Below are 25757 nucleotides of genomic sequence, written 5' to 3'. Positions count from 1 at the left end.
ATGACAGAAAAAAAAAACGGATGCTGCGTTAATTGCGTTAATATTTTTAATGCGTTAAACTGGAAAAAAATTAATCGCATGCGTTAATGCGTTAACGTTGACAGCACTAATATATATATTCAGTTAATTGCATATATTAAATGCAATTAGCTGAAATGTTTTAACCCAATTACTGGTAAGACTGAAGAACATTTTTATGTCATTTTATTATTAAGCTGAATGTACTGACAAGAATTTATAGTAATCTAAAATATACTTTAATGTAATTTATATTGAATTCTGTATGTCATGTATTTAAATATATTTGTAAATGATGAAGCAATTTAGTACATTTTCAGAATATTAACTTTAAATGTAATGTTGAATAACACACGATAGTCTTTAAAGCATGACAAAAGATTATTAAAACAGGATGAAATTGATGAAGGACTGTGCCAGTTGGAAACGGGTATCTTTTTACATTGTATTTGGGAGTGTAGCCTAGTTAAACCATTCTGGAAACAAGTTATAAGTTGCGTGTCGTAAGTTGCTGGTATGGCTCCACAATATCTCTAACACGTCAGCTGTGTTTACTAGGTGACAAGTCTCAATTACCAAATGTTTCTAAGTGTGTACTTTCTGTTATAATGGTATGTATTACAATGGCTAGCAGGATTATTCTGAGACACTGGAAAACAGTGAAAGCCCCAGAACGAAAAGATTGGGCTAGTGCAATGATAGAAATTGCTTCTTACGAATCTATGCTTAATAGAGTAAATGGTGTCAAAGAGGATGGGTTGTCTCCTTGAGAAGAGTTCTGGACATATATTACAGTAACGACTGAGAATGAATAGATTGACACTTGGTGAAATGTCTTGTATGGTACTTTCTTTAATGTTCCACCTGTGCCTGTAGAAATCTGTAACCCTGTATTATTATTATTATTGTGGTGTTGTACTTTTGTTACCCTTTCACCTTCCAAAAGCAATAAAAACTTGAGAAAAAAAAAAAAAAAAAAAAAAAAAGATTATTAAAACATAGTAATATAAAATGTACATTAAAGTAAAACTTAAAAAGTACTCTTTTTAAGTACACTTAAGTGGCCTTTAATTTCATTAATATGACATATATGCAAGTCCAGTTTAAAAAAAAAAGATTTGAAGTATGTTACAAGTGCACATTCAATACACATTCATATGTACGTGTTAAACGGTGAAACAAAATCATGAAGTTTATTAAACTGAAAAAAATCATTCACAATGGTTTTGTGAACCAGATTCATTTAAAAGATCCAAATCACCAAAATGTTGACAAACATACTTGTCTCACTAACGCCCCATGAACACTAGGGATCCTCAAACAAAGCTTTTATATAGCTTCAGAAGACATGGAATATACCTCAAGCACCCGGTTCCTTTGTGTCTATTTTTGAAGCTTGAAAGGTTCAGTCCATATTATTTGTAATTGCATGGGGGAAAATAACAACCAGAACTATTCCTTTAAGACACAACACAATGGAAGTTGTGCACAATTCCCTTCTGTTATGTCTTGCTCTGATTGTGTTGTGTTGTTTTTGTGGCTTAAAGGGTCTATAGAATGCTGCAGGGATGATTTAAACATTAAAGGGGACATTAAAGAGGTGGCTGATTATGATTTCACTTTTTTAACTTTAGTTAGTGTGTAATGTTGCTGTTTGAGCATAAACAACATCTGCAGAGTTACGCACTCAAAGTTCAGTGCAAAGGGAGATATTTTCTTTTAAAGAATTTGCTGTTTAAGGACTACAACGAACGGCTGGTAGGGACTACAACAAGCTTCTTCCCGGGTTAGTGACATCACTAACCCTAAAATGTACATAAACCCCTTAAGAACACGTAATAAAGGGGGCGAGGCCATGTTGTGCTGCTTTAGAGAAGAGGAAGAGTTGTTGAAGTAGAGTGTTGTTGCCATGCCGTCATTTTACACCAGACTGCTTCACAAACGAGGGTCAATTAAACGCTGGATTTGCACAAAAGATTAACATGACGACACATGCTAGTAGATGAGTTGAATCAACTCCACAGCAACTACATAAATTTATCCACTAACAATTCAGAAATGTCTAGATGCATTCTAAACGTTGTAACTTTCCTCCATCAGTGTCCGACTCTGGTTTGAACAATGTAAGGCTGAACACCATTACTGACAATCGTCATCTTGGCTGTGTGAGATTCTCCAGCTTTGTTGTTGAGCAACCAAAGCACAAGCCGTTGAAGCTCTGCCCTCTTCTGGAAAGCGGCTGGGAGCAGCAGCTCATTTGCATTTAAAGGAACATGCACAAAAATGGCATGTTTTTGCTCACACCAAATAGGGGCAAGCTATAATAAATGATCTGTGTGGTATTTTGAGCTGAAACTTCACAGACACATTCTGGGGACACCAGAGACTTATATCACATCTTGTAAAAGGGGCATTATAGGCCCCCTTTAAACATCTGAACAAATAATACAGTGATAAAGAGGAAAATGATGATCAATGATGCAAACAGAATTCAATTCTGCTGTAAAGACAATAGTGTCATTATTCAGTTGAAGTCAGTGCGGTGTTGATTCAGTTCAGTTCAATGACTGTGTAAAGTTAATTAATTTTGAAATGAGTTTAATTCCGCTATAAAGCTGCTCTACAGAAGACAATAGTGCACTTATTCACTGTGAGTCAGTTCAGTGTCGATTCAGTTCAGGTCAATAACAGTGTCAATGTTGCAAAATTTGTCAATTATGAAACAAAGTCGAATCAGCTACTATGCACAAAACAGTGTTGTCATCATCCAGCTCAATTCAGTTCAAGTTTTGTTCTCATCCAATAGTGTCAGTGCAGTCAAAACAATAATATTACTGAATATTAAGTGTCCCCAACTAAGCAAGCCAGTGGCGACAGTAGCAAGGAACTCAATCTCCATCAGGTGACAGAAATCAGAGTCCGTTTGATAGCCTTTTTGTGGTCATAATCACATTCTTGTAAACTATTCTAACTCAGACTTTCAGGGAAAAAGTTTAAATAACTGAAAGACTGAAATAGTTGTCTAAGCTTGGCTGTCTATGCAGTAGAAACACATTTATTTTGTTTTATTTTTTAAATCTGTGCTGACAAGACAAAACAGATAAATAGAGCTGTGGCATCTCCTTTTGCCAAAAAGGAGATGCCACACTTCTGCCCTTCTGTCACTCTAACTGTCCATGGGTGGGAATACAAAAATGCAGACATCCGATCTGTAGTTTTAATAACAGCACTGTAACTGTCAAAATGACACATTTTGTGTCATCTGGTGGACATTTGCTGACAATAGGGATATCTGGGTGCAGATAACATGAAGAAAAAGTGTACATTGTTCATATACTACCTACATTGCAACAACACAAAGCTGGTTGAAAATCAGCAAACTTACCCTTTAATTATGTGCTGTACAAGGGAGTTTTTTCTTTGTGTTGTGGAATATTTCCAGTGTGTTTTGGATATATCTGGACTAATTAATCTGTTATTTTCTGTGCTAATTTTGTTGTGTTGTGACCCTTGTGCTTGCAACTTGGAGCAGAAACTAATGCATAGCATAAGTCTTAATTAATATCTGCCTCTTTTATCTCTCAAAGCTCCGCCATGATGACCACCGTGACCTGGTAGACTGTGAATTTGTGGAGTGTACGGCCTGCACAGCCACGTGGCAGAGATGTACCAAGAGGTGGCTTTCTTAGCAGGCAGCACTGATCATCAGTTTACCTCCTTTCACTTTAACCCTTTGGAGAACCCCCATGAAATCAGCAGCAAAAAGGGTGTGTTCTACAAACGCGCGCAACTGCAGTGCAAGCCCGGCATACAGGAGGACGAGGTTCACCGGAATCGAGGGGCTGGAGTAGACGAGGGTGCTTTAGTTGACCGTACAGCCATCATCAATGTGGGCGGCATTCGTTATCGCATACCATGGGCCACTCTTGAGGAGTTCCCACTGACACGCCTGGGAAAGTTACGTAGCTGCAGCAATGCCGAGGAAATCCTCGACTTATGTGATGACTATGACGCGCACTGCAATGAGTTCTTCTTTGACCGAAGTCCCAGCGCCTTCCGCTCCATTGTCACTTTCCTGGCGGCCGGGAAGCTCCGTCTTCTGCGGGAGATGTGTGCGCTGTCCTTTCAGGAGGAGCTGTTGTATTGGGGTGTGGAGGAGGCCAGCCTGGAGTGGTGTTGCTTGAGAAAACTCCGTCTTCGGCAAGAGGAGCAGCGGGAGAGACTCCGGCAGGAGGAGGAGGAGGTCGAGCTGACCACGCCCCAGTCGTGTGAGGAGGTGCCGGCTGTCGGGAGCCCAGAGGAGGGTCGTCTGGCTGGGTGCATGCACAGCCTCAGAGACATGGTGGAGAACCCTCACTCTGGGATTCCTGGGAAGATCTTTGCCTGCCTCTCTGTGGTGTTTGTGGCCATCACGGCAGTTACACTGTGTGTCAGCACCATGCCTGACCTGAGGGAGGAGGAGGAGAGGGTGAGTGTACACTTAAATGCTCCAGACTAGGGCTTGTGTGACAGAAAAATACTTTCTTCATCAGTATTTTTAGCTAGTTTTCCAGTTGAAAATATCTAAACATCCTTTCAGGCAATATAGAATTTTTTAAAGGATACTCCACCTAAAAGCTCTTTCATCATTTGCTTACACTAATGTTGTCCCACATGTATATGACTTTCTTTCTCCAGAAGAGCACAAACAAAGATTTTTAGAATAATAATATAATGAGTCCATATAATGCAAGTGAATAGATACCTCAAAGTTAAGGCTTCAAAAAACACACAAAGTAAAGATGAATAATCCATACGATACGACCCCAGTTTGTGAATCACTAGGGCTTTTCACACTGCGCTTAAGTCCAGGTTATCGTCGTTCTAAACACGTCAACACCCCTAAGACCTTCGTTCATCTTTGGAACACAAATTAAGATATTTTTGATGAAATCCGATGGCTCAGTGAGGCCTCTATTGCCAGCAATGTCACTGAACCTCTCAAGATCCAGAAAGGTACTAGAAATATTTAAAACAATTCATGTGACTACAGTCGTTCTACCTTAACATTATAAAGCAACGAGAATACTTTTTGTGCACCAATAAAACAAAACAAGGACTTTTCAACAATATCTAGTGATGGCCGATTTCAAAATACTGCTTCGGAGCTTTACAAATCTTTTGATTCGAATCAGTGGTTCAGAGAACCAAAGTCACGTGATTTCAGCAGTTTGGCAGTTTGATACGCGATCCGAATCACTGATTCGAAACAAAAGCTTCGAAGCTTCATGAAGCAGTGTTTTGAAATCGGCCATCACTAGATATTGTTGAAAAGTCGTTATTTTGTTTTTTTTGCGGTGCTAACCCGGCATTTCGGTGCCAAACTTGTACAGTGTGAAACGATGCGATGTTAGAATGTTACAACTAGATGGTTAGCAACCATCTATAGCGTGCCTTATATTCTCGCGCTTTGGGCAGTCACGGAAACACCGCACAATGTATAAACAGTCGTTTCTGCGTATGATAGGAAAAATGTCAAATGGCGATTGAAAACGCGACAATTGGAGTGAAGAAGAGACTGCAATTCTTACCTTTATCGTTCGAAAAGTTCACTCAGAAAAAAACTTGATATTACAGTCAGCAATGTGTAATATGAGGCCGTGCAATGCTATGCCTTTATATAAATAGGTCACGTGTTCACTGTGTGACACTGACACTGCAAATATGCAGATAAGTACTTTAACCCGTGGTTTAGGAATGTACAATGTGAAACGGTAGTTTATAAATACCCAGGATTAACTGTCAACCCCGGGTATAGTATGAGCAGTGTGAAACGTGAATAAAGATAACCCAGGATTCCGTTTACCAGGGGTTTAGAATAACCCAGGGTTAACTATTTTAAGTGTGAAAATGTCTTCTGAAGCTAATTGATAGGTACTTTAACTATAAACTATCGTGTATGGCCAACTGTCATGTGTGCATTCACTTGTAATGAATGTAAACATGTTGTGAAGCACACTTACATTACCCTTCTTAACATGCTGATGACAGCGTATGACAGTTGGCCAGAAGTGTGGGGTTTTTTTTAAAGCACCAAATTTAAAGGTCCCATACACTTGCAATATGGACTCACAGAGATGGATTATTTTTCTAAAAATCTTCATCAGAAGATTAATTTTTGGGTTGACTATCCCTTTAAATGTCTAAATATTTATTAAGGTCAGTGTGGGGACTTATGCATTTTTGCTTCTTAAATAACATATCTCATTGTAAGGATGTTTCTTTACTGTGAAACAAGACTGAAAAATGGATTATGAAAAACATTGTTCTGCTGTGTAATTATTAATGTAAACACACCAGGCAGCATCAGCGGTCTGACAGTAAGTTGGAGAGTTTGTGTGTGGCTAAGGAATGAATTCTTGCATATCTCCAAACATGTGGGTTGCATTGACATAGATGGTGCAAAACAGATATGTCCCACTCACTTATAGTTTCTGTCAACCTCAGAGTCACACATGGTTATTTTCAGGAGTCTTCTGGGCAGTTTGAATGTGTTTTGACTGGTTTTGAACTGTGAACAGGTCAAACAGAAGTTAGGAAGCCATAAATATATGATATATCAGTATAGTGGTTGGGCTGCTTTTATTAGCACTTTTATGGTGCTTTTGCATCCTATTTGAAGGTTGAAAGCTCCAGTACTGATTCATTGCTTAGAAAACAAACAACCAGTACATTCTTCAAAATTTCCAACTTGGTGTTCAATGCAAGGAAAATCAAATGGATTTGGACTGACATGACAACTGGATGTTCATTTTTGGGTGAACTATCCCTTTAAATGTTAAACAGAACAGATTTATACTGGAAATCAAATTTGATTCAGTGGACAGTGAACTTACATGAACTTTTCACTTAAGAGTTTATGCTAAGCAAAACTGCAGCAAACTTTTTTAAACTAATAAAATGTAAAGTTAATGATATTTGAGTTAAAGTACAGCCACTTAAAAGACCTCTGGGTATAAAACCGACTCTCAGTTTGGCCTTTGACAAAACTGCAATTGATGAAGTGAATCATTTTCTCTGTAAACAATTCAGTTACATGAGATGTGTGTGTAAGTGTGTGTGTGTGTAAGAGAGAGAGACTCTCAGAGTTTCAGTAGCTAGACTATGTACTGTAGAGGGATATTTTTCCGACAGAAACAGGCATGACAGCCTGGGGGACAGCATCTCAAGTCCAGGGCCCAGTCTCATGAATACCAAATTAGCCATATTCCACAGAACTATTGTAAAAGCCTGGCAGCTGTTCCTCTATCACTAACACACATGTGCTTACTCATTCACTCACTCGCATACACACACACTCAGTCACATACAAACACATGCAAGCCAACACTCACTCACACGGCTTTGTTTCATTGTATTCCTGAGGACATCCCTGTGACTTCTATTGTTTAAAACTGATTAAAATTACTATAGACCAAATCAACCCCTAAAACAGTAACACTTTAGTCTTTCAAATGATAGTATTTTCTTTACTTATGAATCAGTTTAGCAATTAAGGACATCTCCAAGGAGAGGTTTTGTCACTTTCAGTGACTATCCCAACCCCTAAAAGAAAACTGAACTTTTAAACTGTTAAACAACAGCATTTCTTTATTTAGAAAGTATTTAATAATTTAGTATGTCCCAAATTGTCCCCAAAGGGAGGTTTTGTCAGATTTCGTAAGCTCTGTTTCTGGGACAAAACCCAGTTTGTATAGTTTGTCCTCAAACTATAGATATACAGTATACACTAACACACAAAACTTCTACGGACACATCCTAACATATACATATCTGATTTGAAATACTGTACATAAGCAACAACTCTGATCACAGCTGATTCCAATAGAGTTTGGTGTTAGCGTCATGCTAAGTTAATGATCATGTCAAAGCTGCCGTTTCTGGAATTACACAAAACACACATAGCACACACAAATACTAGGCCAAATGGAAAATTTGTGATTAGAATTTATGGCAACACTTTGTTTTTATATTTAAACGTTACATGTACTACTACAATAATAAGAGTAAATTAAAGCTGCAAGCAGCGATGAAAGGGCCCTCGCACCCGTGCCACCGCCACCCGGTGGCTTTAGGAAAAAAGAGCATGGTGGGCAGTATGCATTTAAGTGTATAAATATAGGAGGACTTTGTCAGTCATTTGTATTTGCCACACTTCCTGCTACCAGCTGGTGGTGATATGACTGTAACTTAATTTTGGCATGTAAATGTCTTCAGGCCAGGGGCACTTCAAATCAAATATGTGAAGTTTGAGGCAGATTGGACATTGTATGCTTGAATTACAACAACTTCCTGTTTCGTGGCATTAATCGCATACTTTAGCACTTATCCAAGTGTTGCACAATTTAAAGTGTTTTAAATTGTGCAACACTTGGATAAGTGCTAATGTATGGCGAAACATCAAACTTTGTCAGGCCGCCACGAACATGCCCTTCAACGGAAACTCAAGATCTTCGCTATTTAACATCGCTAAGGCCTTCAGATTAGACTGACCATGTATGATGTGGTTCTGGTTAAATCTCTATGAGGAGTTAATCACAGTGTAAAACATGTCATTTCCTGTTGCCCGCAGGTGGCGCTATGACTGTAACTGAATATTGCAATGTAGATGTCTTCAGGCCAGGACTCTAATAAAACGTGAAGTTTGGGGCAGATCCGACATTGTATGCTTGAGTTTCAACAACTTCCTTTTTCATGGCGAAACATCGAACTTTGTCAGGCCGCCAAGGATACGCCCTTCAGGGAAATCTCTAGAACTTCGCCATTTAACGTCGCAAAGGCCTTCAGATTAGACTGACCAAATATGATGTTGATCTGATTAAAGCTCTAGGAGGAGTTTGTTAAAGTACAACGTCTGGAAATGGCAAAAACTGCACAAATTTTGCAGAGAAAACTCAAAATATCTCACTTCCTGTTGGGTTTTCAGATTTTGCACCCAGGGACTTTTTTGTAGGTATTGGGCTGTTACATCTGTCTACCGAATTTCATACCTGTATGTGAAACGTAGTGTGAAGGGCGCTTAATTGAAATTTTGTAGGTGGCGCTATCGAGCCATTTTGGCACACCTAATTCTAAAACCCATATCAGATGTAAATTTTTACCACTTCTTACGCGTGTGAAAAGTTTCATGAGTTTTCGAGCATGTTTAGGCCCTCAAAAATGCGATTCATTTCGGAGAAGAAGAAGAATTGACTGAGCAATTCCAATAGGGTCCTCACACCATCGGTGCTCGGGCCCTAATTATGCATAATTACAACATCTAATCTTAAACCTACATTTAATTAAATAATATTACTGAGTACTTATTTATATAATTACGCTGTAACAATGACACCTTAACAAACTTTGTATCTATATTACTGGAATTAGTATAAGCGTATTAAATACATTTACAGTATAATTCTCCCGCTTCATCCGTCATCTTGGATTTATTTTTCAATCAGCTTTTGGTAGTTGTTCTTAATGCGTTTTGGGATTGCCTTTCCTATGAAGCATGTAATGCTGCTTTAGAACTTTAGAGCTTATCATGAGGGAGACTTCTGTTGTTTTATATATAGTATGCTAATATATTTGCTATATCCTAAGGCCTAAACATCACAAAAACAGTAAAATCTGACCCCCGCACACATTCATTCATTTTTTATCTTTGCTTTTTGGTTGGTAACATACAAAGCAGTTTTAATATTTTACTCATTAAAAATGTAACAGTAGAAGAGACTTTAGTCATATTTGCTGCAGTGAACTTCAAATACACTATTTATAATGTGCTAATCAAGCCTGAGACGTGTAATAATACTGTACTAATACGAGCCTATATCTGAAACGCCTTGACTATTAGTGATAATATTGACATCAGATGTGATTAGAGTTTAAGGGAAACTCAACATCCACAATGATAATCCTGTGCCCAGGGCTTGTCGTAGCATTTCTCAACCATTCCGAGTTGTGACTAAGAAGTGTTTGTGTACTGGAGCACAGCCCTCCGCATGACATCAATAAAGACGGCAGAGATTAAAGAGAAAGAGAGAGAGAGAGAGAAAGAGAGAGAGAGAGGTGTCTTCCACAATCAAAGGGCCACACTGAAGAACAGCAGGAGGAATCCAGGGAGCTCTTTATCTTCAAAGAGACAATCAATCACTGCCAGCAATGAATTCTGCTCCGGAACCCCCTCACACACACACACACGCACTGAAACAGAAATATGAATATCCATGTGAACACATGCATATACAGTCACCAACACTAAACACTCATGCATGGACACACCCACACCCACACACACACACACACACACACACACACACACACTTGTCTCTTATTAGCCTGCAGGGTCTGACTGAGAGGCATCGTCACGGTCACCGTCTGTCTCTGGTTCCTCACCTGCACTCACTCACCAATTACCTGCACCTGCAAGCTGCAAGCTATCACCATTGTTAACACTCATCAGCACACCCCATGTTCACTCCACCAGCCCCATGTTCACTCCACCACATGGTCTGGTCTCGTCCATATGTTGATATGTATCACTACGTCCCGATGAACCACAAGGACTACCTACCGGCTACTTACCTGAACCGTCCGTCTTCTGTTATCCATCCTCCATCGTCTGTCTGCCATCTGTCCTTTCACCATTCCTGAAAAAGAGACATTGTATCAGTGTTCAGCTAAGTCATACTGCAACGTGCTTCCTGTGATTTCTCACCTGTTATCTCCTCAACCCAGAACCGTGCCTCTGTCTTAAATAAAGTCCTGTTTGCTATACTTACCTGTCTGCTTCCTTCCGATGCCTGACAGAAGACCAGACCCCATGCAGAGCACCACGGATTCTGGCTGGGAATTCGCTGGGCAGATCGCGGCGGCAGCTCAATCTAGCCGCGATCTGTTCACTTTTACTGAAAAATTCTGTCATCTCACCCAGACAAGCTCTCTAGAGGATGAGAAGATCAAGAATTTGTATAAGATCGGGGTAAACTTCGTCGATCCCAGAGAGCTCCCCGAAATCACTGGTTTGGACTGGGAGGAGGCCATTTACCAGTGTCTGGAAAGCTTTATACCATCATCGGCCTTCCTACCAGTCCAGGCATCCCTTCCTAAGATGGCCGCCACTCCCGAGCCTCGTCGCGAGATGGCCGCCACTCCCGAGCCACTGGAATGCCTGAGCCCTCAGTCAAGTTGGCCGCTGCACCGCCTGAGCCCTCGGTCAAGATGGCCACCGCCACGCCTGAGCCCTCAGTCAAGATGGCCGCCGCCACAGCTATGAATCTCTTCCTCATCCAGGATCCTGTCCCTGACCTCAGTCCTGTGATGATTCCAGTCCCTTACCATAGTTCTGAGGCGACTCTCTCCTTCATCCCGAGCCCAGAGGCGACTCTCTCCTTCGTCCCGAGTCCAGAGGCGACTCTCATCCTCGTCCCGAGTCCTATGACGGCTCCAGCTCCTAGCCCAGAGGTCCTCATTGTACCTATCATTGCATTAGCGTTTATGTGTGTCTGGGCAACACACACATCGGCACCGGTCCCCGAGTCAGCTCCAGACTCCGCTCCGGTCCCTGAGCCCGCTCCAGGCTCCGCTCCAGCCCACAAGTCTGCACGAGCCCGCTCCACCCCACAAGCCCGTTCAAGAGTCTTTTCTAAGCCCTAACACCCAGAGTCTCGCTCAAGTATTTTTTTGGGGGGGGCTATCCATCCCCGACCTTGGTGGCCAAGCCTGGGGTCCGGGCCAAGGCCACGGAACCTGAGGGGCCTGACCCACCATGGCGTCTCGAAGAGCCTGCCCCGCCGTGGCGTCCCGAACGGCCAGCACCGCCGTGGCCTCCCGAAGGGCCAGCACCGCCGTGGCCTCCCGAAGGGCCAGCACCGCCGTGGCCTCCCGAACGGCCAGCACCGCCGTGGCCTCCCGAACGGCCAGCACCGCCGTGGCCTCCCGAAGGGCCAGCACCGCCGTGGCCTCCCGAACGGCCAGCACCGCCGTGGCCTCCCGAACGGCCAGCACCGCCGTGGCCTCCCGAAGGGCCAGCTCCGCTGTGGCTTCCCGAAGGGCCTACTACGCCATGGCACCCTGAAGCCCCTGACCCGCCATGGCTCCGTCCTGGAGTCTTCATATCTACCTGCACCGTCACTCTCCTGTTAAGACTTCAGTACGCCCACCCTCCCTCCCTCCCTGGTTGTTCCATCTACGGCTTGAGGACGCGCCTACCGGGAGGGAGGAGTACTGTCACAGTCACCGTCTGTCTCACCTTCCCCGGACTCCACTTTCCAGTATCCCTCTGGTTCCTCACCTGCACTTACTCACCAATCACCTGCACCACCACGACGAACCACAAGGACTACCTACCAGCTACTTACCTGAACCGTCCGTCTTCTGTTATCCATCCTCCATCGTCTGTCTGCCATCTGTCCTTTCACCATTCCTGCAAAAGAGACATTGTATCAGTATTCAGCTAAGTCATACTGCAAAGTGCTTCCTGTGATTTCTCACCTGTTATCTCCTCAACCCAGAACCGTGCCTCTGTCTTAAATAAAATCCAGTTTGCTATACTTACCTGTCTGCTTCCTTCCGATGCCTGACAGGCATATTGTGCAGGGCTGTTTTTTTTAAAAGCACTGCATCTCTGTGCTGTGGGATTGTGTCTTTAGTGAAAATGGCTAATGTATAACCACTGTACTGCCATAAGGCCACTATTAATAATCACCTACCAAACACTTTAGTAAGTTTAAAAAGCATCTTACTTAATGACTTAATTGTACTAAATTTGCACTTGTAGTGTAATTCGAATCTTAAAAGTATATTTTTTAAAAACTATACTTTTGGATAAAAGTGCACTTTGTAATAATGTCAATTTAAAGTTTTACTTTAAAGTAATTTTTAAATTCTTATGTTTTTCAATATTATATTTAAAGTTAATACAACCCAAATTCTGGAAATGTTGGGATGTTTTTAAAATTTAAATAAAATGAAAACTAAAAGACTTTCAAATCACATGAGCCCATATTTTATTTACAATAGAACATAGATAACATAAATGTTTAAATGGAGAAATTTTACACTTTTATCCACTAAATGAGCTCATTTCAAATTTGATGCCTGCTACAGGTCTCAGAAAAGTTGGCACGGGGGCAACAAATGGCTGAAAAAGCAAGAAATTTTGAAAAGATTTAGCTGGAAGAACATCTAGCAACTAATTAAGTTAAATGATATCAGTTCTGTAACATGATTAGCTATAAAAGGAATGTCTTAAAGTCTCTCAGAAGTAAAGATGGGCAGAGCTGTGAAAGAAAGAATGCGTAAAAAGATTGTGGAATACTTTAAAAACAATGTTCCTTAATGTCAAATTGCAAAGGCTTTACAAATCTCATCATCTACAGTGCATAACATCATCAAAAGATTCAGAGAAACTGGAGAAATCTCTGTGTGTAAGGGACAAGGCCGAAGACTTTTATTGGATGCTCGTGGTCTTCGGGCCCTCAGACAACACTGCATCACTCATCAGCATGATTGTGTCAATGACATTACTAAATGGGCCCAGGAATACTTCCAGAAACCACTGTCGGTAAACACAATACGCCGTGCCATCTGCAGATGCCAACTAAAGCTCTATCATGCAAAAAGGAAGTCATATGTGAACATGGTCCAGAAGTGCCGTCGTGTCCTGTGGGCCAAGGCTCGTTTAAGACTGTTTCAAAGTGGAAAAGTGTTCTATGGTCAGACGAGTCCAAATTTGACATTCTTGTTGGAAATCACAGACGCCGTGTCCTCCAGTCTACAGAGGAGGGAGACCTTCCATGCCTGCCTGCAGGCCAGATCTTTCACCTATGAAAAATACGTTAAACACGACCACAAACTCTTCAGCAGCTGGAAACCTATATCAAGCAAGAATGGGACCAAATTTCAACACCAAAACTCAAGAGACTCATAACCTCGATGCCCAGACATCTCCACACTGTTTTGAAAAGAAGAGGAGATGCTACACCATGGTAAACATGCCCCTGTCCCAACTATTAGGAGACCTGTAGCAGGAATCAAATTTGAAATGAGTTCATTTTGTGCATGAAATTGTAAAATTTCTCAGTTTAAACATTTATATTATCTATGTTCAATTGTGAATAAAATATTGGCTCATGTGATTTGAAATCTTTTAGTTTTCATTTTATTCAAATTTAAAAAAACGTCCCAACATTTCTGGAATTCGTGTTGTATATTAATTAGCTAAATTAGCTCCTACTTCAGAGTATGGTCTAAACCAGCACTATAGGAACTATCAGTGACGTGAGTGTACGTTGATTTGTCAAACGCATGTCAAACACGGGCACCCCGCATTTTTAAAAAGCCATGTAAACATTTTTACTTCACGAACATGGAAAACAGCGATAACAGCATTTATCTGTTGTCTGCAGGCTTGTGTTCTTTTCTCCAACTCGATAATATGCAATACTGAAAGTTGTCAAAGGAGATTATTAATTATTTGTTTACATTCCATCTCCGTTATCATGAAACCCACGACACGCAACAAACACAGCTCCGATCACGGCTTCCTCCATCCACCGGTTTTAGCGTTTATAAAAGCCGCGCTTAAAGGCACCGCTGTCGGCCGCTTCTGAGTTTCTATTCCCAGTGTGAATTCAACCAGGAACATGGCCTGGGGGGAGAAATTAGTTCTCGGGGAACTAACAGGTCCCCTTACATGTTAAGTCGCCATTTTGTGCCAGGATGTTTCTACAGTAGCCCTAAATGGACAAACTGCTCTACAGAGTGCGTTTGCTTGACTGACTACTCTCTGCTGTCTCAGACGATGACATCTTTGTCCTGTGTTGGCCACCATAGTTTCTCTATATTGCAATTCGCAACCTAACTGCTGGATGTTGCTAAAATTTACACACTTCGCCTTTAAGTTCTATATAAGTGGGTCAAAAAAGTACCCTAAAGTTACTAATTGAAACTTTTTACTAATTGAATAGAATATAAATTTAAACTGTAATACATTCTCATTTAATTGCAGTTAACATGCAATTAAGTGTCCAAAAACATTACATTCAGTTCACATTTAAGAATATTATTTTAAAGTATGTTATCTGTATGTAATAATAACTTTATTAAAAGTATTGTAAAGTGTACTTCTCATTAGTATACTAGTACTTGGGGTCAAAATGTCTGAGAACAATTTGATGCCATGAACCTCACAAACCTTTGGCAAATCCAGCCACTGGTCCTTTCTCAGAAGTGCTTATTGTAGCAGCCTAGTAACTTATAAACAACTTGGTGGGCAGTCCGTTTGCATGCCATCTGAGATAGCCTCACATGCAACATTACCCTACGCTAATGTCACAATAAGTGTACAAACTCAACTCAAAACCTGACCTAACTCTCAATTCATTCATTATACAACAGCAAACAATTACATTATCACACTAGACACATTATCTGTGGCCTCTGAGGAAACCCGCTGTTATCTATAATGAGTTTGTGATGCACTAAAATGCCTCAATTAGAGAATTAGTTGAGCGACTCAGAGACAGTCTGAAAAGAGAAAACACTTGAGTCCTGTGAATAGCTTTTCTCGCACAGAAGACAATGATAAATGGCATGTTTTCTGAGCACACCTGATTATTCCACAGATTCAGTGGCCTTTGTGAAACAGAAGTGCACTTAATTGTATTGAATGTACACTAGTAGTGTACTTCACATCTTAAAAAATAAATAAAAAAAACTCTATTTGCAGATAATATAATATTAATGAAATAAAAGGCCACTTAAAGGGATAGTTCACCCAAAAATGAAAATTCTGTCATCATTTATTCACCCTCAAATTGTTCCAAACCTGTATACATTTTTTTGTTCTGCTGTACACAGAGGAAGATATTTGGAAGAATGTTTGTAAGCAAGCAGATCTCGCCCCCCATTGATTATCATAGTAGGAAAAATAAATACTATGGTAGTCAACGTGGGTGAGATCTGCTTGGTTACAAAGCAGAATTGCTTACAAAATCTACTATTTACACCAATCACAGGTCAGGATTGTTATAAACATTCATTATGCAGTTTGTAGTGATCTCTGAGTGCAACCTAGTGTTACAAGTGTTAACACTGAAACAGTTATTGACAAAAATAACGATTTTGCACTCATACACACACATACCTTTATACCACAGGCGACTGGTCCCATCCATCAGAGCTCAAATGCCCCTCTGAGATCCCGAACAGGCTTCGACAAAGAGAAGAGAGCAATATCATAGTTGTCAGTCTATTTAGCGTCTAACTGAGCACTTGACCCTGAGTTATGGTGTCTAGCAGCCGCTGGGACTGAGCAAGAGGGTCCAGTGAGAGAAAGGAGGACAGACGGTCTCACAAAACATTTTTTTCTCATGTGATTCTGAATGAATATTGACAGAATGACGCAAGTGAAGCAGTCATGTATAGTGAAAATTAAAATATCGATAATATCATTAAAGCTGGAAGACAATTACTCCTGTCACTCATCTGTATTGGGTTTTACAGTTAATATATCAAAGCTGTCTGCAACTATAGGACAGGCCAATTGTACTGATGGATTCTGGAGCACCAAAATCCAGCTGAAGCACTCAGACGTGCCCACACACTCAGACAGGAGAGCACTGGAAACATTTGACCCTGGCTGAGAGAATGAGATAAAGCAAGAGACATATGAGAGGGCTTGTCAAAGATGATTGCCGAATTGCTGCCCGATTTAGAAGGAAATAAAAAGGTGATGATGGACAGAAGGCATTTCATCCTGAGAACCGTTACGCAACCACCATAAACAGCCTGTACCTGAGGAGATCAGGACAGACAATATATTTATTGTGAAACTGTGCTATTTTTATAACTGTGAATGTAATACATTTAAATGGAGCAATTATAAAGCCAAACTGACCAACAGCACATTGTAAGGGTGAGCATATTTCTTTGGTCAATTTAGGAAAAGTAGTTAAAAACTGGATTTGCTATTACTCATAGCTTTGTAACTAGATTTATTGTTATTATTTGTAGCTTTATTTGAACATTAGGTCATATTTACATGGCATTCCCAGGACATGTGATTAGTTATATGTCAATATACAAAAGCATTGCCTGGTGAGAATCTTGGAAAGTTGATTATCATTGTATTGTACAAACATTTCAGAAGCTTTAGGAGATAAGTTAGTTTGGGACAATTAAAAAAAGTTATAATAACAATATTTGTCTTTTTTTAATTACACTTTTATGTTGCTGTTTCCAGTATCCTTAAAAGTAGAGTTTGGTTTTCACTAAATGTAAATGTCTTGTTTAAACTTAGAAGTGTTATTTTGGACTCATTTGTGCACAAAACATTCTGGTTCATCAACATAGTCTTTGGCAAACTTTTTTGGAGAGCATTGGCTTCCTCCTTGCTATTCAGTGCACACCATTCACGTTCAATGTTTGTCTGATAGTGGACTCATAAACACTAACCCTAGCCAATGCAAGAGAGTCATATAGCCTATCCTTAGATGACACTATTCCACATAACATTTTACATGTAGTCCACAAGACAAAAAATAGCTGAATTTATAAAAATGACCCAGTTCAAAAGTTTACATCCCATTGATTCTTAATACTGTGTGTGGTTACCTGGATGATCCACGACTGGTTGTTTGTTTTGTGATGGTTGTTCATGAGTCCCTTGTTTGTCCTGAGCTCTGTTCTTCAGAAAAATCCTCCATGTCCTGCAAATTCTTTGATTTTCCAGCATCTTCTGCATATTTGAACCCTTTCCAGCAGTCACTGTATGATTTTGAGATCCATCTTTTCACACTGAGGGACACAAACACAACTAATAATAAAGCTGCAAACATTCACTGATGTTCCAGAAGGAAACACAATGCATTGAGGGTCGGGGGGTGAAAACTTTTGAACAAGAAGATGATGTGCAAGTTTTTCTTATTTTGTTTAAAGATCATATTTTTTTCATTTAGTACTGCCCTTCGGAAGCTACACAAGATAATTACATGTTTCCCAGAGGACAAAAAAAGTACAGTTTATCCTGTTCATCCAATTTAAAAAGTTTACATCCCCGACTCTTAATGCATCATGTTTTCCTTCTTCACATCCAGCCCATACTTCATCTGCACCATACCAGTCAGAACCTGCAACAAACAAAGAACTGTGAATGATCAAGCTAAGCGCAAACCTGCTACTTTGAATTCCATACTCACCTGTTTACCATGCTGCTTCATTGAACTTCATGTGAATAAAAGATACTGTTGTTTACTTTATATCTGAGTCATCTCCTTCTGTTATTGTGACAAAAACAGCAGTAAATGGACAAACCCAGCAGTTGGGTTAAATGTTTGCCCAATGTGCTGGGCAGTTTTATTTAACCCAACTATTGCTTAAAAATTACTATATGTCTGGCTTAAAATGAACCCAAAATAGTTTGGAAATTAAAAATCAGGCACAATTACTAGAGGCAACAATAATAATCAAAAGGTGAACATTTATTAATAAGCAATTTAAAGGGGACCTATTATGCCCCCTTTTACAAGATGTAAAATAAGTCTCTGATGTCCCCAGAGTGTGTATGTGAAGTTTTAGCTCAAAATACCCCACAGATAATTTTTTATAGCATGCTAAAATTGCCGTTTCAGTGTGTGCCCTTTAAATGCAAATGAGCTGCTGCGCTCGGCCTAAGAGGGCGGAGCTTCAAGAGCTCATTCTCCCCTGTCAGGATTCAGTCAGGACGCACTAAAATGTCAGAAACTGCGAATATATGCTGCTTGGAGATAGAACAGGTATAGTTTAGTTTAATTATTATAACGGTTATAACTTATATTGTCTTCTTGTTTTTATCCACTATATTGGTACAAGCCAGTTTACCGATGAGTTTATAACGTTTATTGTACTTCACACAAAATATGAAGCGTCCGTTTTCACTCTAGAATATCTCTGTAAGAGCTTAATAAAACACAGTGCAAGTGTGCATTAAAATATTATCCATAACTCTCTCTCTCTCCCTTGCATTATCATCAACATACATAGCGAAGTACACAGAAACACTCAGGAAACAAACAGTAACAGTAAACAAATAAACAGTAAACAGTAAACTAACAGGTAAACAAATATATAAAGACCTTATGCCTTGTGATAAAGTGCTCTCACCTTCATTACTGCCGTATCCAATATCACTCTGGAGACTGTAAGCTGGATCACGAACAGTTTACTGATCCTTGCTTGAGTAACAAATTTTTAGCACAACCTCTGTTTTGTATTGTCCCTTTGTATTGACATTCGTTCACAAAGCAGTCCGGTGTGAAATAAATCGCGCAGACATAAACAAATTTCGGTAGAGTTGAGAAAGCATTTTCTTGGAAAACAAAATTAATCCACCTCGTCTTCAGCGGCTCAGATTTAGGGAGTAAATGGAGAGAGCTATGTGAATTAATACATCCAGTGTAATGAAGGGTCAACAGGAAGTGGATCCATTTGCAGCTTTATTCACGATAGCAGAGATACAGACAAGGACAGAGCAATACCGTAAACAGGGACAGGCAGGGGTCGAGGCTGGCAGCAAGAATCAGAGACGGGTCACAGGCAAGGATCAAGACAGGCGGCAAACAATCACAGTCCAGAGTACAGGCAAAGTTCAGGGCAGGCGGCAGAGGTTCACAGATAACAAACAGTCCAGGTAATAACAAGATATCAGTCCACAGAATAACGCTCAGAAATGACCACCGTAGCAAATCAAGACTTCGCAAAGATGTTGTGTGTGTGCGTGTCTTAAATAGTGTGTGCGTGATGTAGTGCAGGTGAGAGTGCAATCAGTCCCAGGAATGAGGGCCTATGGGAAATGGAGTCCGAATGGCAGAGAGTCAATATTCTGGTGATGGCTCCCTCCGGCGGTCCGGAGGATGAACCGTGGGAGCCATATTCATGACATCCAGCTACAGAACACCTAAAACACTTGGGAGATGTTCTCGTCAATGCAGCAATGGCGGACTGTGTAAACTCGCTGTGAACTCGCTCAGGGCGGTTCTATGTTAAAATGGCTGTGTCTATCAACATTCATGGGCGGGGCCTGTGACTAAAGTGACGTCACATTGCCAGGGATCTGGAAATGGCTTGTTCTGAGACACTGCTTATAATTTATGGGGATTAAAAAAAAAAGGATTTTTTTTTTTTTTTTTTGTGCTGATCCGAAAAATGATGCGATCCGTGACTTAATAACCGTGATATGATCCGAACCGTGAGTTTTGTGATCCGTTGAACCACTAATATGACTACATTTTGGCATGTAGATGTCTTCAGGCCAGGACTATTATCAAACGTGAAGTTTGGGGCAGGTTGGACATTGTATGCCTGACTTACATCAGCTTCCTGTTTCATGGCGAAACATCAGATTTTGTCAGTCCGCCACAGACACGCCCTTCAACGAAAACTCAAGATCTTTGCAATTTAACATCACTAAGGCCTTAAGATTAGACTGACCAAATATGATGTTGTTCTGGTTAAATCTCAATGAGGTGTTAATCATGACATTTCCTGTTGCCCGCAGGTGACGCTATGACTGTAACTGAATATTGCCATGTAGATGTCTTCAGGCCAGGACTCTAATAAAACATGTGAAGTTTGGGGCAGATGGGACATTGTATACCCGAGTTACAACAACTTGCTGTTTCATGGCGAAACATCGAATTTTGTCAGGTCGCCACGGACACGCCCTTCAGTGAAAACTCTAGATCTTCACAATTTAACATTGTGTTTATCTGATAAAATCTCTAGGAGGAGTTTGTTAAATTACAACATCTGGAAATGGCAAAAACTGCAAAAATTTTGCAGAGAAAATTCAAAATATCTTACTTCATGTTGGGTTATCAGATTTTGCTCTCACTGACTTTTTTATAGGTATCGGGCTGTTACATCTGTCTACTGAATTTCATACTTGTACGTGAAACGTAGCGCAAATGGCACTTAATTGAAATTTTTTAGGTGGTGCTATCGAGCCATTTTGCCACACCTAATTCTGAAACCCATATCAGACGTAAATTTTCACCACTTCTGACGCGTGTGCAAAGCTTACTAAGTTTTCGAGCATGTTTAGGCCCTCAAAAATGCGATTCATTTTGGAGAAGAAGAAGAATTGACTGAGCAATTACAATAGGGTCCTCACACCATCGGTGCTCGGCCCCTAATTATGAAATTACATAAATTTCATTCAGTTCACACTTAAGTGAATTCTTTTAAGTATATCATTCCGGTACTCTTTTATAAAAGTATGCTAAAGTATACTTTTTTACAATGGATGTCAGACCTCCACAAACTTGTCTAGTGAGGAGCAAACTTTGATAAAGAAGACATAGGTTTATGTTCTTCAATAGGGGCAGGGCTGCTAAACTCACACATGATTTTTCTCCCATTAATTACAAAAAATGACTTCAGTTACATTTTTATGAACTGATTATCCTACAGGTTACTATCATACACATAGTCTCTCTGGCAAAGACATGTATTCAAATGGACTGCCAGCACAGGGAAGCAGCTCTACTTCATGTCCACATGAATGCAGACTTTCAGAGACTTTCAGTGTACAGCTACACACTGACAAGCTAGTTGACAGAGTTCAATTTATGCAAAAAGTCTTTATTCATAATAAATTAAAAGCAAAGGCTGCGTGCATATTCACTTGAAATTTGGAAATGAAATTCAAAGAAGTTGTTAGCAGGCAGCTCTTTGAATTTTGAAGTTGACAGACTTCAGAAAGCGTGGGGAATGTGAGAGGGTCGTGTGATTGTTTCCGTTGTATCTCACGGCAAATAACAGTTATTAAAACACTGCTCTTACTTCTACTAAAAAATAATAGCCTTTACTAAAACTGCATTTGATTCATTGTTACTGTTTTACATTGTCACACGTTAACTGACGTGTAGGTGGGACTGGGGCTTTCACTCCAGTGAATATTTCTCTCTTTTTTTTTGTAGACACATACCTTAAAAAAAAATATAACCAAAGAAAGCCTGCATGCTGTAAATGGTAAATCGTCACAATAGAAACAGACAGATTTAAAAGAATACTTTTGTTTTAATATGAAAAGAATTACAATACATATCTGTATTTAAATTGTATTAAATACATAATTGTTAATTATATAAAATATTTAGCACGATTTTTAATTTTTATGAAACAGAAAAAACGATAATTTAATATAAAATATGAATAAATTATATTAAAATACAACACATAAAAGACACATTGACAACATAGCCCAACCTGATATATCAAAAAGTCCCGAGAAGTCCTGTGTATGTCAGTTGTGTCATTACACAACCGCTATAGCAAAAAATATATTTTTAGTTATATGGACAGAATTCACATAAATGATTCTCATTTAGACAATTTTGAACAAGGTGATTAAAACCAACTTTTGTAATTTACTGAAATTTTGCCCCATGTGACAACTAGCCCTGATGTTGCTTATATAGATTGCAATTTTCTGACACAAGACTCTCATTCAGTGTCTTGATGGTGGCATTATAGTGAATTTCTCAATAAGGTAAATGAACACTAAATGTAGTTATTTTGGTACCTGTTGTGGCGAACTTTCTGTGATTATGATGCACACCTGACGAACTGTTTTAAACTGTATGTGGGAGAGATAGGTGGGCTGAAGTAAATTTCACACTCAGTGAAGTGAATTAACTGAACATATGCTAAATAATATTGATGAAATGCATTAACAGGCCTTTTTCCCTCTGCTTGTTTGGGGAAAATGCTGGATCAGCGTATATCCGATCAGTCATGTTGAATGATGGCCACTCATGCACACTCACAGCTCATCCTGCAGCGTGATTAAGCCATGTCTTGAGCTCAGAGTGGATCAGGGCTCTGTGTTCGCTCAAATGGGTAATTGTCTGGTTTTAATTTGATCAGTGTTACTGCACAAAAGAGAAAAAACAAGCCCTAGCCCTCATCCAAAAAGCTTCCTAGCAAAGCAAAACAATAAAATCACGTCATAAGAGCATTTCAAAGAATTGACCTAATGGATTTTAAATGCATTTACTCTGTCACATACACACACACACACACACACACACACACACACACGCACGTTGGGTTTTTTATGTTTTATGGGGACTTTCCATAGACATAATGATTTTTATACTGTACAAACAGTATATCTTATTCCCTACCCCTACCTGTCACATAAAACTTTCTGCATTTTTAGATTTTCGAAAAAAATCATTTATTATTATTTATAAGCTGTTTTCCTCATGGGGACCAAAAAATGTCCCCACAAGGACAAGGATTTTGGATATTGCCATCTCTGTGGACATTTTACAGACTTTACAGAAACAAAATACACAAACTAAAACTACCACCCGAATTCCGGAAAAGTTGGGACGTTTTTTAAATTTGAATAAAATGAAAACTAAAAGACTTTCAAATCACATGAGCCAATATTTTATTCACAGCAGAACATAGATAACATAGCAAATGTTTAAACTGAGAAATTTTAAATGAGCTCATTTCAAATTTGATGTCAAAAAAGTTGGCATGGGGGCAAGAAATTACTGAAAAAGCAAGAAATTTTGAAAAGATTTAGCTAGGAGAACATTTAGCAACTAATTAAGTTAATTGATATCAGGTCTGTAACGTGATTAGCTATAAATGGGATGTCTTAGAGTGTGTGTGAGTCTCTCAGAAGTAAAGATGGGCGGAGGCTCTCCAATCTGTGAAAGAGTGCGTAAAAAGATTGTGGAATACTTTAAAAAACAATGTTCCCCAACGTCAAATTGCAAAGGCTTTGCAAATCTTATCATCTACAGTGCATAACATCATCAAAAGTTTCAGAGAAACTGGAGAAATCTCTGTGTGCGTAAGGGGCAAGGCCGAAGACCTTTATTGGATGCCTGTGGTCTTCGGGCCCTCAGATGACACTGCATCACTCATCGGCATGATTGTGTCAATGACATTACTAAATGGGCCCAGGAATACTTCCAGAAACCACTGTCGGTAAACACAATCCGCCGTGCCATCTGCAGATGCTAACTAAAGCTCTATCATGCAAAAAGGAAGCCATATGTGAACATGGTCCAGAAGCGCTGTCAAGTCCTGTGGGCCAAGGCTTATTTAAAATGGACTGTTTCAAAGTGGAAAAGTGTTCTATGGTCAGACGAGTCCAAATTTGACATTCTTGTTGGAAATCACGTCCTCCGGGCTAAAGAGGAGGGAGACCTTCCAGTGTGTCATCAGTTCAAAAGTCAGCATCTCTGATGGAATGGGGGTGCATAAGTGCATACAGTATGGGCAGCTTGCATGTTTTGGAAGGCACTATGAATGCTGAAAGGTATATAAAGGTTTTAGAGCAACATTAAACGAAAAATACATCAAAGACAACCACAAACTCTTCAGCAGCTGGAAACCTATATCAGGCAAGAATGGGACCAAATTCCAACACCAAAACTCCAGAAACTCATAACCTCGATGCCCAGATGTCTTCAAACTGTTTTGAAAAGAAGAGAAGATACACCATGGTAAACATGCCCCCGTCCTAACTATTTTGAGACCTGTAGCAGGCATCAAATTTGAAATGAGCTAATTTTGTGCGTAAAATTGTAAAATTTCTCGGTTTAAACATTTGTTATGTTATCTATGTCCTATTGTGAATAAAATATTGGCTCATGTGATCTGAAAGTCTTTTAGTTTGAAAAATGTCCCAACTTTTCCTGAATTCGGGTTGTAAACTAAAATTAGAAATAAAAAAGAATATTTAAAATTCACAACTATAACATCTTTGGACAGTACAGATTTGTGAATACAAATGGAAAATATAAGAAACACACAAACACATTGGATTACAGATGACTGTTTCCACATTACCTCTTGCCAAATGTGCCTGGAGGAAGCTCAGAGTAAAAGCACTGCTGTTTATATGAGAACATTTCTCCACGTACATACACATATTATGTACAGTAACATGTAAAACTAATTCATGCCTTGCCAAGGCTGCTTATATAGTAGATATAGTTTGCCCACAAAATAAGTATAGTCATCATTTAACCACCTCTCCAAACTTGTATGACTTTCTTTTGTGGAACATAAAGTTAGCCTCTATTAGTTCTGTTGCTCTTTTCCACACAATGAAAGTGAATAGTGACCACATCTTTTGAAGCTTTCAAGATTTTTGACTCAAATTTCAGTCTGATCTCCACAAAAAGCCATAATATCAGAAGACTTGAAATATGGCACACAAGTCATATGGACCACTTTCATGATGCTTTTATTGTGCTTCTTTGTCCATTTTAGAACTCGAATGATCCAGTTATTCAATCTCATTGTATGGAATCAAGCAACATGGACATTCTTCTATGTATCTCATTTTGTGTTCCACAGAAAATGTCATAAGGGGTAATAAATATTGCAAATTTAAACTATCTCTTTTAATTAAGGCATGCACTTTAACTTGAGAAAACTCCACAATAACAACTAAAAAAATTCTCTTCATCAACTCTTTTCATTATTAGGCAATAATCACATTTAATTATACCTTTAAATATTAATGCAGTTCATTAACTGCATGCAAAAACCTGATTGTTTCAGAGGAAGCTGGGGATGCAGGAATAGGCTCCATGCAGGGCTTATAAGGAAAATGAAACCTTTTATAAATTAGAAATAGTTTTCTAAGTGCCTGTCTGATCTGTGACGGGAAAACATATTTGTCTGGATGAAGCTCATTA

At 39.5% G+C, this 25757-nt stretch overlaps 1 protein-coding gene and 1 long non-coding RNA gene across 4 annotated transcripts in view; one reads left to right on the top strand and one right to left on the bottom strand.

Moving 5' to 3' along the window:
* kcng2 (potassium voltage-gated channel, subfamily G, member 2) overlaps positions 1–25757 on the top strand; it is a 141484-nt gene that overhangs the window by 108475 nt on the left and 7252 nt on the right. For 2 of the 3 annotated variants that reach the window (XM_051872491.1, XM_051872489.1), the window contains exon 2: positions 3606–4486. In XM_051872491.1, the coding sequence (XP_051728451.1) occupies positions 3683–4486 (804 nt within the window). In that variant the 5' untranslated portion in view covers positions 3606–3682. Of the gene's footprint in view, positions 1–371; positions 4487–25757 lie in introns of those variants that run through there. The other variant, XM_051872490.1, reaches the window with a different exon arrangement.
* Positions 4319–18277, bottom strand: LOC127500903 (uncharacterized). The gene is made up of 3 exons (XR_007926459.1): positions 16190–18277; positions 6483–6568; positions 4319–4465 (listed from the first exon to the last, which is right to left on the bottom strand). It is a non-coding gene; the product is annotated as an uncharacterized LOC127500903 (long non-coding RNA).

The sequence above is a fragment of the Ctenopharyngodon idella genome, chromosome 19, assembly GCF_019924925.1.
Source record: "Ctenopharyngodon idella isolate HZGC_01 chromosome 19, HZGC01, whole genome shotgun sequence".
Taxonomy (NCBI): Eukaryota; Metazoa; Chordata; class Actinopteri; order Cypriniformes; family Xenocyprididae; genus Ctenopharyngodon; species Ctenopharyngodon idella.
The sequence above is the reverse complement of the archived record's forward strand: the minus strand, read 5'-3'. Positions and strand labels throughout refer to the sequence as shown.